This window comes from Anabrus simplex, chromosome 5 (genome assembly GCF_040414725.1).
Source record: "Anabrus simplex isolate iqAnaSimp1 chromosome 5, ASM4041472v1, whole genome shotgun sequence".
Classification (NCBI taxonomy): Eukaryota; Metazoa; Arthropoda; class Insecta; order Orthoptera; family Tettigoniidae; genus Anabrus; species Anabrus simplex.
Genome location: NC_090269.1, coordinates 187,394,714 through 187,415,142, shown reverse-complemented (window position 1 = coordinate 187,415,142; position 20,429 = coordinate 187,394,714). Strand labels below are relative to the sequence as shown.

Genomic DNA, 20,429 nt, shown 5'->3' with positions numbered 1-20,429 from the left:
CGGATGGCCCAACGGGCTATACGACCAGTACGACGCGGCCTACCTAAGACCCAGCTTAATGCTTGATTATCTGTCTCCAGGTCGAATTTGACGTGTTCCAGATAGAGACGGAACTTTTCTAAGGCGAATAAGACTGCCAAACCTTCGAGCTCATAGATGGAATACTTGGCTTCTTGAGCCGACAATGTCCTAGACGCATAGGCGATGGGTCGCCTCCCTAGTTCAGTCTCTTGAAGAAGGACTGCAGCTACTGCTGACGACGATGCGTCGGTTTGGACAATGAATTTCTTTGAGAAATCAGGCATAGCAAGTACAGGGGCATTACAGAGAGCTAATTTCAGATCTTCAAAAGCGGCTTGTTGAGAAGGTCCCCACTCGAATTTGATGCCTTTCCTACGAAGAAGGTTTAAGGGCGCCGCTCTATTAGCAAAGTTAGGAATGAACTTTCTGAAGAAATTCACCATACCAATAAACCTGGCGATACCTTTAATGTCCTTGGGAGGTTTAAAATCACGGATGGCCTGTGTTCTAGAATGATCGACTGCTACCCCATCGGGTGACACAATATGCCCTAGGAATGACATAGAGGGCTTAGCAAAGGCAACCTTGGACAACTTAACAGTTAACCCAGCCTTACGAAGGCGATCGAGAACTTCTCGCAGATGATCTAGATGTTCTTCAAAAGTCTCTGAAAATACGACGACATCATCTAAGTAGTGATATAAGTACTCGAATTTGATGTCGGAGAAGACCCTATCTAGTAGCCTAGTGAGCACAGCTGCCCCCGTGGGGAGCCCGAAAGGCACGCGGTTGTATTCGTATAAATTCCAGTCCGTGGCAAACGATGTAAGGTGTTTAGACTCTTCGGCAAGGGGAATTTGATTATAGGCCTGATTCAAGTCCAAGATAGTGAAGAACTTGGCCTTACGAAACCATGAAAAACAAGAATGAAGGTCAGGAAGGGGCACAGATTGCAACACCACCTTCCGATTGAGAGCCCTGTAATCAATGACAGGCCTGAAGCCTCCTTGGGGTTTCGGGACTAGAAAAATAGGCGATGAATACGCCGACTTAGAGGGCCTAATAATACCATCCTTCAACATCTGATCGATAATTTCTTTCAGAGCCTTCATTTTAGGTGGAGATAGCCTATAAGGTGGAAAACGGACAGGAATCGAATCCGTGACCTCAATTTTGTATTCAATAAGGTCAGCAACACCAAGAGTATCAGAGAACACCTCGGGAAACGACTGACACAGTTTGCGAATACTATCAGCCTGCTCCTCAGGTAGATGTCTAAGGTCTAACAACATCTTTCCTGGGTAGGCGAAATAGAAGAACATGACACAGAATTACACTTTAATAGTGGTATTTTACAACTAGAAGCAAATTTGAATGTGCACGACCTAGACTGGAGATCGAGCACAAGACCAGTGTGAGAAATAAAGTCAGCTCCCAATATAATGGGGCAAGACAATTGCTTGGCCACAAACAATTTAATTTTCCATGTAAACTTAAAAATACGAATCTTGACCAGTAAGGAACCTAGAATTTCTAATGGAGATGAATTAGCCGAAACGTATTGAACAGGAGAAGAGACATAGTCAGGAAGTTTACAAACCGATTTCAATTTAGAATACCATTCAGTCGAAATAATCGAACAAACACTACCTGAATCTAAGAGAGCTGTTATAGGCTCGTTATTTAACTCAATCTTAAGAAAAGGAACAGGTGCGGGGGTATCCGCCGCAATCCTAAGACACTCTTTGGGGCATTCAAAAGATGAATTTGAAGGCTGATCGTCCTCTGCATTTACAACCTGTTTACTAGGGGCTGGGTCTCGGGAAGATGGATTAGTCGACTCAGCCGAAGCCACTAGTTTTTTTTTATTATTGGCATAGCTGGAATTTGCACCAGAAGTTGAGCAGGAGGGGGTGCTATTTGAGTTTGGGCAATTCTTGGCGATATGTGAGAAGGCCCCACACTTAAAACAGCCTTGTGATGACCCGGCTCCATTCCTTGTCCCACTTGACTTGATCAGTGGACACTTGTCACGCAGATGGTCAGGCGACCCGCAAGCATAACATTTACGGGGATTGACTGGTCGGCGAGGTGGAGGCCGAGCGTTACTAAAGGAAGGCGGGGGTTCTTTCGCGACACGCAAAGAATCGGCGTATCTAACTCCTTCCGCTGAGACGGCCAGTGCTTCAAGTTCCGAGAAAGTTTGCGGGCACGCCGCGAAACACAAATATGACCTATAGGGAGGTGAAATTCCCTCTACAATAGCCTGTACAATCTGATCTTCAGGAAAATGAAGGGCAAACACCCTAGTATAAAACTTAATGTCCTGTATGAAATCAGCCAAGTTTTCATCCAAGCGTTGTACACGATAATAGTACTTCTGAATAAGGGAGGACCTGGCCCTAGCAGGGATGAAGTTAGCTAGCAAGTGGGCATGGAAATCCTCAATAGATGATTGCTCGGCAATGGCTCTTACGATTTTATCAGAGAGAATACCAATAGCATACGGATAGATAATTTGCAAAATTTGACATGGAGACAGAGAAAACACCAGGGCATGATCCTGAAATTCCACTAGAAATCTTAAAAATGAAATTACATCACTGGTGGTATTAACAGAAAACTTAGAAATACCTCTGAGCAACATTGCCAATGGATGAGGCAAGCTGCTAAACCCGGGTGACATAGTAGGTAAAGGCTTCAATGGCAAAGAAGTTAATTCAGAACGGATGTTACTCAATGATGCGCGACGTTCAGATTCGTTGTCCAATGGGGCAGGGATAGTTTGAGCAGCAACGGTTACCCTATTAACTTCTCCCTTGGGAGGCGCTTCCTCACTACCAGTATTCACTATGGTGGGTTGATCAGATTTGGGAGGAACTTCCCCAGTTAACAATTGAGTGACCTTACTAGATAATTCGGAAATATTTTCCAGGAGCGTACTAGCTTCCTTCCTCTGAACGTCATTCAGTTTTAGAGACAACAGATCGTTAACCCTATTCGAAAAATGATATAGCCTGCCTTGCACACGCTTAATTTGATTAGGAGACGGATCATTTTCATCAAAAAAACTAACTACAGAAGCTAGCCCAGTAACGTTCTCCGTGATCGTGGAAAGAGAATCGTCAATTTCTTTCTCTCCCAAATTGGGGATGGAAATGGGCAAATCAAGGGACTCTCTAAGCTTGTTAGTGTCTACTGCAACCGTGCCTCCAGATTGCACATTTCTGATAGTTAATTCATAGATCAACTCCTCCTTGCGCAAGTAGTTAAGAAGGAGAACATCGCGAGGGCCGGGCATTGTGACCGAACAATTTTGAAAAGTCAAATAAAAATTCCAGCAACTGAGAAAATGGTTAGAGTTTGGATCTAAACAATGTCTAGCCGTCAAAAGGGGCTAAATTGAGACCCATTCATCCACGCTCTGCTACCACTTGTTACCGTGTTTTGGTGGTAGTTATGCATGAAAGAAGGTGCTGGGTGGTGAATAGGTCTCAAGCTACTAAAGTGAAATTAATTTTAAAATTTAACAAGGTTATATTTTCTTTGCAAAATTAGGTAACAACAAATAGAACAGGTACTTAGTAGCCGAAACACGATTAAAAAAAAAAAAAAAATACATTTACATAGGTACCCCATTTGGGGCTTCAAAAGTCAGAAACATAATTCTTGGGCAATCAGCTCAGTTTTACCCCAAACACAATTTTAACAGAGGGGCAGAAAACCCCATTCATACCTAGGAGCCCTTGCTCCACATTACACTGAAAAGCCTCCTCGAGGCATACAATATACAATTTTCAAAAGAGCCACTCGCTCTCAATTTTAAGCCTCTCCCAGGCCACACCAAACTCCACCTTTAAGCTGTCCTCAAAGGACATATACACAGGGGTAAAATACCCAACCTACTGAGGTCTATTAAATGACAAGAAGGTTAATACATGACCTCTAAAATACAATTTGAGGGGAGGCGAACTTGCACTCCCAATACCCTTTGTTTAAGACCTACTTGGCCTTAGGCTGTTAGCGCAAGGGCTAATCCCATACTACAGAGGTGACTTAAGAAAATAACAATTTACATTACATAACGGAAGAATTGGTTGAGAAAATAAGTTCACCTCAAGACAATGTGAGTGGGAGCTCGAGAGGGTTAGCACTCTCTATCCCAGTATGTAGCTTTACAAGAGAATGGATGAAAAGAGAAGTTACATTTTAGGAAAAGGTTACATAGTGGAACGCTTAGAACCCGCCCCGAAAGTTAAACTGCTGAGCTAGCAAAGAAAGAATTTATTAATCGGCCATTACCTTGTTGTTGACCGCTGCCGAGGAAAGAGGCGCTTCCCGCCTCCTGCTAAGTACTTAATACACTGAAAGATGGAACAGAAGTGGCCGAGAGACCCAAAAATCAGCAGTTTAAATACTCTCGCGGAAGTTTCTAGGCGTTAGGGGAATGAAAACACCCTCCCACAAACACTTTATTGGGTAGGACACAGCAACATATTCAAGTTGGGGGAAGATACATCTGATTGGATAGAAATCAATTTAAGAAATTCGGGATTGGTTAGGTTCAACACAAGGGGAAAGAAGGGGTGAATATTGCCAACTTAAACAATGACTGAAAGAAATTTAACAAAGAACAAACTCTTGAAATTAAATTTTCTCCAAAAAACAGTTCTTTCACTTCGCACTAGAGTGCACCGTTGTTGATCTTCAGTAGTGTCCTCTAGAAGCGAAAGTTCACACTTCTAACTACAAGTGAAACAAAAACACATCAAAAATGACACAGTTCAAAAACTCAAACTTTTCCACGTGGTGACATCTTCTGAGAAAGTAGAGAATTAATAGTGTAGATAAAGTTCAGACTTCCTCCAGCAGAGGAGTTTCAACTGGCGCACATTTTAAATTAGCGGAGTGGAGGTGTACCGCCCGGTACAATTATTATAAAAGAGATGCGTCCACTTTTAAGTTTTAGGATCACTCTGAAGCCCGGCCCCTCCTGATATTTCCTTCAATGATTACACGAGGCTGTATCTGTCACCTTCTTTACTTAGCTGCCCAGAAGGCTACTTAAACATTGGAAGCAAGTGGAAACATAAGAGATATTGTTGGTGGACGTACGGTATATTTATTTCTTGAAAGAAACTCCAAAAGGAAAATTTAAAACAGTTGAAGATGTATCAGGAAATGGGTGGGTCTGAGCTCAAAAACCCCAGAATCTTGAAACATGTCAGCATGAGATGATTATCTCTCACTGATTCAAAAATATATCATGTTGCAAGTAGAAGCTCCCTCCATACATGAATGGATTGTTCATGGATTTAATGGTGAGGTTTGTGAAAGCTGAAAAGATTGGAAAGCAGTTAGAAGTAAAATTGGAAATGCATTACCAATACAACGTTCAAAAACAGGAGTTGTCAGAAAGATGACAGTCTTGTAATTTGATTCACAAGACAGCACGTTAGTAAGGAGGTGATACTGTCAGCTTATCTGGAGATCACGAGACAGTTCTTTAAATTGGTAAGAAATTTCTTCACTACAACATACTGGACAAATTCCCTCAGGTTCAGGCTAGTATAAAACCCAAATTGATCATTAATTTATCAATCCATGATTATGCATCGTGGCAATCTGAAAACTTACATGTCCCAAAAATGAACACTGTGAAGTATGGAGTTAATGGGTATTATATAGGGCTGTAACAGCGTTCACTTCTATTCCTCAGTCAATGAAAGCTTGCCAGAGTTTTACAAAATTAAAATAAATTTTAAGGGAAAAATCAATGCTCTTGCTTTTAGTCTACGAGGGTTGGGGCAAAAGTCATGGCAACTATTTTTTTTTTTTCTTGAAGATACCAGTCCAGTTGGAAAATGTGACATATATAGATGAAAGGATAAGGTGTTAAGTACATGAGTGGACAATGAATAGCACTGAAATATCGTAACCCACTCATTTATTACGGTAGTATACAGGTCAATATGGCCTTCCCGGTGCAATAGAATGACAACACAATACACACAAAGTTGGCATGACAAACCTGGGCCTAAAGACCCTCAAAGTAGTCCCCTGCTACTGACACCACACGGTGCCAACGATGTGGGAGGCGCTGAATACCATCTGCCTCAGCATTTGCCGCACCATGTGTGAATCGGGTCACCTGTTGGTGCACAGCATTAGCAATGTCCTCTCGTGTTGCAAACCGCCTACCACGTAGTGGTTCCTTAATCTTTTGAATGAGATCAAAGTCACACGGCGAAATATCTATTACATGTCAGGAGAGTACGGTGGGTGCTCCAATTCTTCACATCCCCAGCATCGCAGTAGCTGCCCTACACGTTCTGCTTTATGTGGTTTTGCATTGTCGTGCAGGATTATTGCACTGTCCATAAGATCCAGACGTTTCTCCCGAAAGCTACGTCGTACCTGTCGCACCAGGAAGTCCCTGTAGTACTGTGCGGTCACTGTTCTGCCATGTGGAACAAATTGGCAAACAATGACACCCCTGACATCACACGCGACGATCACCATCAGTTTGACTGGGGAAGGATTCTGACAGACCTTCTGTCTCCTTGGTGATCCAGCACGTCGCCACTCCGCGGACTGATGTTTCAGTTCTGGTTCGTATGCCCTGGCCCAAAATTCATCGATGGCGATTATTCGTGACAAGAATTGATCACTGTCCTGTTGCCAGCGTGCAAGGTGGTCAGAGCATGTTGCATAGCGCACCCACCTTTGAAACTTTGAACTTCCGTCAGTGCATGTGGTACCCACCACGATGCACTTTTGCGCAGTTGCAGCTCATTATGCAATATCCTGTGGACGATGCGTTTCTCGATGCCACTTGCCCTCTCTAACTCCACTAGCGTACATCGTCTGTCTTCATCCAGGAGCTGCTCGATGACGGCACATGCCACGTCGGTCTGCACACTGACAGGTCATCCCGAACGTTGTTCATCACTGGTTGACACATGTCCTTGCTGAAACTTTCCTACTCACTGTGCTACTGTACGGTATGGTAGGGCATTATTCCCAAGGGCTTGCACTAATTCACTGTGACATTCCATCGCATTTCTCCCTCAGAGAACGGCTATTTTTATGTAAGCGCGCTGCTCATCACGGGTTCCTTCCATCTTGCTCAACACCAACTGACTGATTTCAAAGCCCTCGCTGCGCTACTACCAGCTATCACAGAGCCATCTGTTGTTCTGCATACACACTATGCCTACAGAACTTCCACACGACACGTATACGTTTGTGATCCGTTCGCATATCTACAAGAAAAAAAATAGTTGCCATGACTTTTGCCCCAATCCTCGTATTTAGATGAACTTATTATGAGTTGCTATTTCTAACTGTACTATTCAGTTTATGTGTTGTTTTTTTTTTTAATTTCACTATATCCTAGAAAAAATTTGTATCTTAAATTCTATTTTTAATTCAGTGTAAACTAAGCTCGATAGGTGCAGTTGATTAAGTGTGGTCAGTATTTGGGAGATAGTGAGTTTGAACCCCACTGTCGGCAGCTCTGAAGATGGTTTATGTGGTTTTCCATTTTCGCATCCATCCCACATACTTCCTTCCGACTCCTATCTCTTTCCTGTCCCATCGTCACCATAAGACCTATCTGTGTTGGTGCGATATAAAGCAACTTGTATCCAAAAAAAAAAAAAAAAAAAAAAATGCTGTATGCTCTGTATTAACTAAAACTTCATTTGCGTATCAATATTATAACTGGGAATTTTATAATATACTGTCCGTAATTCCAGCAACAGCTTGTGGGATCTTTGAAACAATAAAATAAATAAATACGCTTGAGAAGAGGAAGGATTACAACTACTATTGAATTATTTCATTGATCAGAATATCAGGCAATTTAGAAATAATGATGGTGGATAGCAAATTGGATGAAAACCAGTGTGGTTCCTGACTACAGATGGGTTTTTAGAACCACCATGTGGTAGATATAGAACAGATAACATGTTTGGACATTGAAAAGGCCTGTGGCAGTGTTCCTTAGAATAAGATCAGGGAATGCCTTGAAGGTCTTCAGATCATAGAATTCTTGATTGATAAAGGAAAGATGCTTTACCAGAATCGTTAGCTGCATCCTGATAGGCAACAGAATAGCCGAATGGTTTGAGACAAAGAGATGAATCCACTAAGGAAGTTCCTTTCCACTGCTTTTCTTATTTATAGTAGCTTTATCTCATACTTGTAGAACATTTCCCCTCATGATGAAAAAAAACTTTTTCGGGCATTTCTCCTCATGATGATACTCAGGTGATAGTGGGTTTGATCCCCACTGTTTGCAGCCCTGAAGTTGGTTTTCCGTGGTTTCCCATTTTCACACGAGGCAAATGCTGAGGCTGTAACTTAATTAAGACCAAGACTACTGCCTCTTCACTCCTAGCCCTTTCCTGTTCCATCGTCGCCATAAGATCTATATGTGTCGGTGTGACGTAAAACAACTTCACCCCGCTGGGCTGAGTGGCTCAGATGGTTGAGGCGCTGGCCTTCTGACCCCAACTTGGCAGGTTCGATCCTGGCTCAGTCCAGTGGTATTTGAAGGTGCTCAAATACATCAACCTCATATCGGTAGATTTACTGGCACATAAAAACTCCTGCAAGGGTAAATTCCGTCACCTTGGTGTCTCTGAAAGCTGTAAAAGTAGTTAGTGGGATGTAAGCAAATAACATTATTATTAAAAAACTTCATAAATATTTTTTCTCTATCTTTTACTGATGTCTTAGTGGAAAAGATTATTAACCCTTAATCAGTTGCTTGCGGAATTATGTTCTTCATTGAAAATTTTCTTTACCTTTAATCGGAGACACTCTTGAGCTACTTCATTATCTTGCCTTGTTGACTACAATACAAAATTTTTATTCTTGCATGATCTAGTGGGGAATATTTCTTTGTTTGAAAAGTGCTCAATGAAGTGCACTAGCGCTGTTCTTACGACAACTAGTCTTTTAATTTTATTTGTGTGTCTCGCAATAAGAAAAATGCAAGACTGTAACGGGACACATGGCCCAATACTTGGAAGGAAGATGATGATTGTGTGTTGGGCAGACAGTAAATTGCACTCTTGTGTTAAACTTTATTGAAGATGGTATAACTTTAATGTAAGAACAATGTTGTTACACATCGACATTTAAAAAATATGTAAAACCTGGATTATTTTGGAGAAATATAAATTTAATGTACTAAAATTGTACTCACAAGGAAAGGTTGCATACCGGGGAATCACGGATCTTACGTAAATTATGCACACACGTTAAATGATCCAAGAATAATACAACGGCAAAAACATTTCTTTTGGAAATCAAGTTGTGCGACCTACAGAAAGCGCTAAAGTTTGCATGTTTGAACTGGCATGCTTTGCTACGCAGGACTGCGGTGCGTGCTGGGTTCACTTGACAAGGGACCATGCCACTGACCTTCTTTTTTATTCCGTTAGTAATTGCGTAGCATGTCTCGAAAATTATGTAGTGGCATTAAGAGAAATAATTTAATTTCTGCATTGATTGTGGGTCAATAAAACCAATAGAATAAAATTGTTGTAGTGAAAGTAAAGGTTAATCACTATATAATAAGGGGCATTACACACAAGAGCAAGTTACTCCTTATAGTTTCTGCTACAATTATATTTGTGGTAGAAATATTGAAAGCACAAAGCAGTTCTACACTCACCACACCTACGAAGTGAGGATAAGTGCAAGTGGGATATTTTAAGTCATAGCTGTCAAAACGATATTGCACAGGATGCTCAAAGGCTCCTGGGTTCTGGACAAGTACTTTCTTCGGTACCAGGCGTATTACCACACAAGATGAAAATAAGGAGACGATAGTTGGTGGTATGTCAAAGATTGAATTTTCAAGATGGTGTTTCTCTGCATTGAAACGATATCTAAATTCAATAATCAAGCCGTCTCAGGTAATCTACGTACGAAGCCTTTCCATACCCTAAACCTGTATACATCTATTGTGTGACAGTAAGCTGTGGCACCAGGAAGGATCATCATCAGCTGTACGGTATCTTCATTTTGCATAGACTTGTGCCCAGAAAAGGAATCCAGAATGAGTGTTGCTTTACCGGACTGTGTATTTTGCTTGAATACCATTACCAGATTTAGTGCAACTAACATGATATCTTCACGTGAAAACATTCTTTTTTTTTACCGCTTTACTAAACACTCCTTTCAACTCTCTTAATGTGATGCATAAAGGCCCCACAAGTTTGCCACTTGTGTAACTGTCGGCATTATGATATACTGTGTGTGGTGGACACCATCGGTTGCACTGCGGTGATAACTGATATCTCCCCTTTTAAAGTCATTGTCCTTCCCTTACACATCTCCAGGCTGAACCCACTCTGATCACTGCTACACACTTTTTTGGGGCCGTAGGATTCTCTAACAGATTTAACTTCTTCCATGAATATTTCTGCTGCTGCTGCTGCTAGGGTTTCTACTTCTTTGTTGGTCTTCTTTTTTGTGGTTACGAATGTTATTTTCCATGACAAATACCATTGCGTTTCTTAAAGTTACATATCCACTTGTGGCATGCTTTATATCCCGTGCATTGTTCTTCATGAGAACTTGTATAACCAACTGCTGAATGGTCACATCGTGAATTATTTCATTATGTTGATGGGCAAAATAATTTTTTTCTGGCAGTACTTGCTATTGCCCTAAATTTGTTGCGGTCCATCCCACTGTTCTTTTCATGCTTTTCGCACAAAAAAAAATCTTTATGGAACTTTTGTTTCATGGACGAAAACGAAGGTGGGCTCTGCTCATTACATCTATAATATTGAACAGCCTTCCTTTTATAGTCAATAAAATATGTATAAGTTCATCTTTAGCATTCCCTGGTTGACTGTCACCCTGTAGGAATGATGGACGCAGTTTCTGTTATGTTGCAAATGTGCTGGGAACATCGCGCACAAGTGTGCACCGAGCTGTAAGGTATTATCCAAAACATAACACCTTATGTAGACAGCCTTGATCAGGTGGTCTGAGGTCTACATCAACCAGAGATGACCGATTTCTAACTCTAGAGATGTTAAGAGATTGCCACATTACACCTGTACAGGCTAGAAAGCTTCTTGAAGAGGTGCCCAATGGCAATATTGAGTAGACAGTGAGAAGAAGATAGAGAGACAGATCTATCTTCAAGAAGACCCAGTTGACACACCAGCCTCGGTTAAACCATCTTCAGTTTGCTCAAGAACATAAGAATTGCCACAGGAGCAATGAAGCAATGTCCTCTTCACTTGAATCCAGGTTCAAACTTAGCTCTGCAGAGGAAGGGAAAGGTTATGGAGGAGACCTGGCGAGTGTTATGCCACTGGTACCATCTCACCAAGAAGACCCTACTGAGGAGGTTTCGTCATGCTATGGGTGGGGATTACTTGTCAGCCTGGAAGCTGGTGTTCATCGAAAATGGGGCATTAAATGCATGCCGGTACATAGATTCTTTTTGAACAGGAAAATTCTAAATTCCAATGGAGGGAATCAGATATTTTTCACCAATAGAGCATGTCAAAAACATATCAGATGTAAGGCTTTTCAGGCGTTTGTTCTATATTAACCAGCGTTTTGTCTTAGGTCTGACACTAGACTCGTCAGAGTGGGATGTGTCAGACCCTACCCACTGATGCAGGGTGTATGCAGGTGAGCTTATCCGAAGCCTATATATGAGGCACAGTCTGATAACTGCATACGGGAGATAAATCTCCACAATGGAATTATTGCTCACCTGCATACACCCAGCGTCAGTGGGTAGGATCCGACACATCCCACTCTGATGAGTCTAGTGTCAGACCTAAGACGAAACGCTGGTTAATAGAGCAAACGCCTGAAAAGCCTTACATCTGATATGTTTTCGACATGCTCTATTGGTGAAAATTATCTAATTCCCTCCATGAGAATTTAGAATTTTCCATTCGGAATTGCTAGGCGGGCAATAATTCCATTGTGGAGATTTATCTCCCGTATGCAGTTATCAGACTGTGCCTCATATATAGGCTTCTGATAAGCTCACCTGCACACACCCAGCGTCAGTGGGTAGGGTGTGACACATCCCACTCTGACGAGTCTAGTGTCAGACCTAAGACAAAACGCTGGTCAATAGAGCAAACGCCTGAAAAGCCTTACATCTGATATGTTCTTCTTGAACATTCGCTTTTGTTTCCTGTATGAGAGAAAGCCTTGTTTTAATGCACGAAAACACACATCCTCATGCTGCTTGGAGCGTGTGAACATTCCTACAGGAGCCAGAAATCGTAACTATGGACTGGCTGGCACAAAGCCCCAATCTAAACCTTCTGGAGCATAAGAGGGACCAGCCCGGGCGTAGAGTCCATCGGCGACATTTTCATATCCTAGTCAAACTGCAAGTAGCTCTTATTCAAGAATGGGATGCTGTACCACAAAATGATCTCGCCACCTTAATTGTAAACATAGGATGCAAGCTCGTATTGCTTCAAATGGTGACAGTACCTGTTATTGAGTGTCCAGAGCCGTTTTCAAGTAGTTAAGCTCTTGTTAGTGGCCAAGGATGTGTGGTAGTGGCATTGTAGGAGGATAATTCCAATCCTGCCAAAGGAACGGTCTATGTAACTTCTACTCAATCCTGATTTTAATGTCTCTTTCTGGGTTAAATAAGTGTGTGGTTCATGGTGTGGGTTACTGTAGTCATGTCCTGCTTTATGAGCCAAGGGGCTGAGTGGCCTAGTAAGTGGTCCTGAGAGTCGGGATAACAGTTGCTACGGAATGGGAGTGAGCATTTCGACCATATTCTGAGTCATGGCCTTTTTTGTGCTCAAGCGTCTAGGGCTGTACAATCAGCAAGTGGTCCCTAACCCGTTAGAGGAGAGTTCCTCACATGGGCTATGTATAAGTAGGGTATCATCCTGCTTCATGAATTTACCGAGCTCAGAACATTTAAATCGTGCTTCAGACCTATGGGAGGAATGGAGTCTCACTCCCATTTGACAGGGGAGGGACTCCTTGTAAACAACTTTGCGAATGAAATGTAATTCGATGGGGAGCTATCAATATTAATGGGGCTTATAGAAGAAAAAAGTAGAACTGGCTGAGTCAGCAATGAGCATGCATCTGGTTGTGCTAGGAGTAAGTGATATTCGGGTAAGGGGAGATAGCGATGAAGAGATAGGAGATTATAAAGTGTACTTGACGAGTGTTAAAAAGGGAAGGGCAGAGTTGGGGTAGGACTGTTTTATCAGGAATACTATTGCACGCAACACAGTTTCTGTTAGGCACATAAATGAGCGAATGATGTGGGCGGATTTGTCAGTTGGAGGAATTAGGACTAGAATTGTCTCCGTGTATTCACCATGTGAGGGTGCAGATGAGGATGAAGTTGACAAGTTTTATGAAGCAGTGAGTGACATCGTAGTCAGGGTCAATAGCAAGGATAGGATAGTGTTAATGGGCAATTTCAATGCGAGAGTTGGAAATAGAACTGAAGGATACGAAAGGGTGATTGGTAAATGTGCGGAAGATACAGACGCTAATGGGAATGGGAAGCATTTGCTGGACTCCTGTGCTGGTATGGGTTTAGCAGTTACGAATACATTCTTCAAGCATAAGGCTATTCACCACTACAAATGGGAGGCTAGGGGTACTAGACCCATAATAGACTATATCTTAACCGACTTCGAACAACGGAGCTCATGGGGAGAAGGAAAAAGATGTTGATGAAATTACACTTGAGGAACTGGAAAGGATGGTAAATAAACTCCATTGTCGTAAAGCAGCACAAATAGATGAAATTAGACCTGAAATGGTGAAGTATAGTGGGAAGGCAGGGAAAATGGCTTCATAGAATAATATTAGCATGGAGTGTTTGTAAGGTACCTTCAGATTGGACAAAAGCTGTAATTGCACCTATCTATAAGCAGGCCCCGATTTCAAGTAGTTTGCGCCCTGAGCAAACAATATTTAGCCGCCCCCCACCCCCTGATCGTTTTCCTGTTCCTCTAAAAAATAATTGTTTACAAATTAAATATTACAGTTTTCAAGATTGAGTTTTAAAACAGCACATTATGCAAATACAGTTAATTCTCATAATTAAACTTATCAAGTCAAATAAAGGTAACGGCCAAATAAGAATCAGGCTGTTTTTATTTTTCTTTAAAAAGCCGTTGGTTTGTATGTAAGTAAATAATTTTAGAAAGAAGACACATTTCCTTTATAAAATTTAAATATATAGATTAAATTCAGATTTTAAAGTTATGATGATGATGCCTGTTGTTTAAAGGGGCTTAACATCGAAGGTCATCGGCCCGGTTTTAAAGTTAGAATAGTTCAAAGTGTTTTATATAGGCTAATAAAATAATTGGAACCATTTGTGGAATGTAAAATTAATTTGAGTGTAATGAATTTAAGACGTAATTCACGCAGGCCATAATTACTCGATCCGCCAGCCGCCGCCCCTCAAAAACAGGCGCCCTGGGCAAATGCCCAGTCCGCCCATTTGTAAATCTGGGTCTGTCTATAAGCAAGGGAAATGGAAGGATTGCAACAACTGTCGAGGTATCTCACTGATTAGTATACCAGGCAAAGTATTCACTGGCATCTTGGAAGGGAGGGTGCGATCCGTAGTTGATAGGAAGTTGTATGAAAACCAGTGTGTTTTCAGACCACAAAGAGGCTGTCAGGATCAGATTTTCAGTATGCGGCAGGTAATTGAAAAATGCTACGAGAGGAATAGGCAGTTGTGTTTATGTTTTGTAGATCTAGAGAAAGCATATGACAGGGTACCGAGGGAAAAGATGTTTGCCATACTGGGAGACTATGGAATTAAAGGTAGATTATTAAAAGCAATCAAAGGTATTTATGTTGAAAATTGGGCTTCAGTGAGAATTGATGGTAGAATGAGTTCTTGGTTCAGGGTACTTACAGGGGTTAGACAAGGCTGTAATCTTTCACCTTTGCTGTTTGTAGTTTACATGGATCATCTGCTGAAAGGTATAAAATGGCAGGGAGGGATTCAGTTAGGTGGAAATGTAGTAAGCAGTCTGGCCTATGCTGATGACTTGGTCTTAATGGCAGATTGTGCCGAAAGCCTGCAGTGTAATATCCTGGAACTTGAAAGTAGGTGCAATGGGTATGGTATGAAAATTAGCCTTTCGAAGACTAAATTGATGTCAGTAGGTAAGAAATTCAACAGAATTGAATGTCAGATTGATGATACAAAGCTGGAACAGGTAGATAATTTCAAGTATTTAGGATGTGTGTTCTCCCAGAATGGTAATATAATAAATTAGATTGAATCAAGGTGCAGTAAAGCTAATGCATTGAGCTCGCAGTTGCGATCAACAGTATTTTGTAAGAATGAAGTCTGCTCCTGGACGAAACCACCTTTACATCAGTCTGTTTTAAGACCAACTTTGCTTTATGGGAGCGAAAGCTTAGTGGAGTAAGGATATCCTATTCATAAGTTAGAAGTAATAGACATGAAAGTAGCGAGAATGATTGCTGGTACAAACAGGTGGGAACAAGGGCAGGAAGGTACTCAGAATGAGGAGATAAAGGCTAAGTTAGGAACGAACTTGATGTATGAAGCTGTATGCATAAACCGGCTTTGGTGGTGGGGTCATGTGAGGTGAATAGAGGAGGATAGGTGACCTAGGAGAATAATGAACTCTGGGGGGTATGAGAAGTAGAGGGAGACCAAGACAACGATGGTTAGACTCAATTTCTAACGATTTAAAGATAAGAGGTATAGAACTAAAAGGGGCTGCAGCATTAGTTGCAAATAGAGGATTGTGGCGACAAAATTATTAAATTCACAGAGGCTTGCAGACTGAACTGAAAGGCATAGCAGTCTATAATGATGTATGTATGAATGTATGTATGTATAAATAAGGGTGTAATAAGGTGTAATGAGAGATACCTCAAGAATTCATGAAGATATTTTGCATTCCAAGAACCATTTTAGTGCATTACATTTTCATTTTTCAAGAAAATGTTACACTTTTTTGGTTGTCATTATCGTAGAGAAGAAGGAAGGAAGGAAGGATATGAAATTGACTAAAAGTCATACTCTTTAATGAGGATAACAACAACAATGAAGTCGAGGAGAAGAAGAAGAAGAGTTAAGTGATGCTGACGTACAAGAAGATGGTGAACATGATTCCGGAAGTAAAGAATCAGCTGATGAATATTTGACTGCATGTCACTGTGAGATAAAAAAAAAATCACATATTTCTTGTCATTTTTATACTGTCTGCCTGGTGGCCATGATCATTAAGACATGATATCACTTTGGTCTGACATTATGGTTAGCTGGTTTGAGTCCCCGTAGTGAAAAAAATGTATGCAATTTCTAATCACTAGACTTCATGCTATAAAACAGGATTCATTTTCAAATCTCTCCGCATTGTTCACATGGAATGAGTATGTGTTACTGTTGATGGTGATTTATCGGATGAAGATGTTAACCCTTGATATTATTCAACAGGAGTAGGCTATTTGCTGACACTGTGTTTCACCCTCTCCCTATATCATTATCATCATCTCAAACCCAGATGTGCAGCTCACCCATGGATGTCAAGGGTAAGGGTTACACGTTGGATAAAAGCATTTCTAAATTCAAGGGTTCAGAAAGTCAAAGTAGGAAATAATGTATCGCAGGAAGAGAAAGTTTGGAAGGGAATTGCACAGGGTAGTATAATCGGTCCGTTACTTTTCTTAATATACGCAAATGATTTAGGGAACAATATAACATCAAAAATAAGATTGTATGCAGATGACATAATTGTTTATAGAGAAATAAACAACATTGAGGATTGTTCAGAATTACAAAGGGACCTTGAAAGTATCCAACAATGGGTTGAAGAAAATAATATGAAGGTTAATGGAGCCAAATCAACTGTTACAACTTTTACAAACAGGAGCTTTAAAACTGAATTTGAATATACTTTGGATGAGGTAGTTATCCCAAAAGATGGCAAGTGCAAATACTTAGGTGTGAGATTTGAAAGTAATTTGCACTGGAAGGGTCATATTGATGACATTGTTGGGAAAGCATACAGATCATTACATGTCATAATGAGGCTACTTAAAGGATGCAACAAAGAATTAAAAGAAAAAAGTTACTTGAGTATGGTTCGTCCATTATTGGAATATGCAAACAGTGTTTGGGATCCTCACCAAGAATACCTAATAAAAGAAATAGATAGTGTGCAGAGGAAAGCAGCAAGATTTGTAACAGGGGATTTCAGGAGAAAGAGTAGTGTATCAGAAATGTTAAAGGAACTTGGGTGGGAAACTTTAAGTAAGAGAAGGGAGAAAACTAGACTTACAGGATTATATAGAGCCTATACAGGAGAAGCAGCATGGGGAGATATCCGTGAGAGGCTTCAGTTGGAAAATAATTATATCGGCAGGACTGACCACAAATATAAAATTAGAAGGAATTTTAGCAGAAGCGATTGGGGTAAATTTTCATTCATTGGGAAGGGTGTGAAGGAGTGGAACAGTTTACCAGGGGTAGTGTTTGATCCTTTTCCAAAATCTATACAGATATTCAAGAAGAGAATAAACAGCAACAGAGAAAATAAATGAAGTGTTAGAGGGCATTCGACCGGTGCAGGTTATTGTAAATAAAAAAATGTGTGTGAATAAATTAATTCCATCCCCTGGTCTAAGGAGTTTGGACAGCCAAAGTAGGGGACTGCCTGTAGGGGTGAAGTACAGTGGGGACTTCGAGGGCCCTGGGACCGCTACGGTAGCTGTGAAGGCCCTTCAGGAACTCTGAAAAGTGGTGGCAAAAGGGGCTCTGGTTAAGATGCAGCAGGTCGTTATGCTACTTAGGATCCAGAACGGGTAAAAAAAAAAAATAGTAAATAAATAAATGCAATGTAAATATTAATGTTATACCAGTTTTATAGTATCATTTGAAGCAATACCACATACTGTATATCAGTTGACTATATTTGTAAGTAGTACAGGAGATATTACAATTAGAATTTTGTAAACAATATAAATTTATTAAGGATGAGCTGTGTGTTTAATAGAAAACATTGTTAGCGTAAATTGTATAATATTGTATTATAGGAAAAATTTTCTTCTCTTGTTAATTTAATATTTAGTGCTTGACAATAATGTATTTTAGTGTACCATTTGCCACCGAGGTAGACACCTCATTTGCAAATAAAGAGATTTTGATTTTTGATTTGAAATAGAAAGACCTACACCAGGAAGCCAAAAAGTTAACTTTTGATTTTGCAGAAGTCAAACAACTGTTATGCAAGTATTTCTGTTAAGTCTCATATAGCGCCACCAAAGGTTATGCATTTGTAGGGTAACAGTTAAGACCGATTGCGGCATCTGTAATGAGTCATACAAGGTACGATAAGGAGTGAGGTATTTTGCCATTGCTTTTCTCCCTGGGCTAGGAAGTGCAATTGCTGCACCACTGCTCTACACATAGCACCTTTCACAATGTCCAAACATACTAGTTGTGCTCTGAATGTCATTTTTCAGCACCACCCATTCCTCAACAGCTTCCACATAGTCCCAGCCAGAAATGAGAGTTTGGTAGTGGAAACTACATTTTGTTCTGACCTGGGCCAGGATAAAAATTCAATAAAATTAAGGTGCAGCTCTTGGCAGTCAAGATTTTTTCATAACGTGTTGAGAATTCATCATTGCTTGCAAGTAAACTAGAAACAGGTTACTAAAATCTTGTTCTTCTTTCAGGGATCTTGGGGAAGGTGTGCTAGTGCACAATTCCCTTGAATCTGCACTTGGAAGTCTTAACCAAAGTCCCCTTAAGGATCAAATTGAAATTGCTTGGGTAATAGGTGGCAGCTCTCTTTACAAGGTAAGTCCTCTTGTTCTGCATTTAGGTCATATATCTTCCTTTTATAAATAAAATGTAGATAATGTTATCTAAAATTGATCATTCTTTAATGTAATACATTGATAGGAGCCACTTTATGTAACAATGGAATCATAACATTTATGTAATTTTGTGATTCATTGTAATAACTGTAAAATATTTTGGAAAATTTTGGATCTGCCGACTGAGTTAGTCTTACATTCCTGCTTGATTGGAGGCTCGTAGGGTGTGTAATATTGGGGTTCAATTTATTATTTTTAATTATGAATCTTTGAATATGTCAGCCCTAGCTCTGTATAGGGATTCATGTACATATGTACATGTCTACTTCAGTGAATTAAACTTAAAATGATGTACAGTATTTATACATTGCTGGGAGTTTATGTTCATGTTCTGGGCTACATTGTTAGTTAATAGTGAAGTATATTCTACAGAAGTACTTAGATAGCCTACATATGTACATGTCTACTTCTTAAGTGAATTAACCACAAATTAAAAAAACATGTTTAAGTGTATTTAATGCCGGCCCTGTGGTGTAGGGGTAGCGTGCCTACCTCTTACCCGGAGGCCCCGGGTTCGATTCCTGGCCAGGTCAGGGATTTTACCTACTCAGCCTATGTGATTAGAATTGAGGAGCTATCTGACGGTGAGATAGCGGCCCTGGTCTCGAAAGCCAAGAATAACAGCCGAGAGGATTCGTCGTGCTGACCACACAACACATCGTAATCTGCAGGCCTTTGGGCTGAGCAGCGATCGCTTGGTAGGCCAAGGCCCTTCAAGGGCTGTAGTAGGTTTGGGTTAAGTGTATTTAACTGTAATCCGTTTATTTACAGCGTTAAAAGTAAGGAGAGGACATTTCAATGTCAGTCAGTGAGGGGTTATTTAGACAACCATCTGGGTAAGGCTGTGTTGGTACTGAGTAGCGGCAGCAGCTCTCGGAATAATGCAGAGACTGGTGACATGACAAGCTGCGCTAAGTATACCAGTAATGTACACTGACGGTGTAAACATGGCCATTTTTTAAATCTGGCAACTGAGACCAAACATGATATCTACTTGCTAGTTGCTGTTTCGAATAGATTGGGTTTTGGTCTAAAAAGATAGCAAATGAGTATTCACCATAAATTATATTAATTTATTTTATTTTATTTATTTTATTTTTAATTAAAGTATATTAATTTTCCTTATATTTTATTGTTACCACCGGTAACAATGGTAATGTGCACGCCACGCCCCTCGTCTTAACCTATTAGCACCAGTGGTTGCCATACGACACTAAATGTAGCTTTTTCAGAAGGACAGTTGTTAGAATGGTGCAAAAGCGATTGTTTGGTACGTGAACATGTCAACAATGCAGATTGACTGTTAGTTTCATTTGCTCTCATGCTTTGTGTGCTATTTTGGAAGCATTCAGGTCTGTGACAAGATAATCATGAAATAATGGACATTGGTTTTGCATAAGTAAATTTATTCCCATATGTACTCTACATAGCTTTCTACTTCAAATTATTGTTGTAGATTTATCATTACATTC

General features: G+C 40.5%; 1 protein-coding gene across 1 annotated transcript in view; it reads left to right on the top strand.

Moving 5' to 3' along the window:
* Dhfr (dihydrofolate reductase) overlaps positions 1-20,429 on the top strand; it is a 143,205-nt gene that overhangs the window by 108,244 nt on the left and 14,532 nt on the right. Inside the window, exon 3 of the mRNA XM_067147224.2 lies at positions 18,754-18,877. Within this exon, the coding sequence (XP_067003325.1) occupies positions 18,754-18,877 (124 nt within the window). The remainder of the gene's footprint in view (positions 1-18,753; positions 18,878-20,429) is intronic.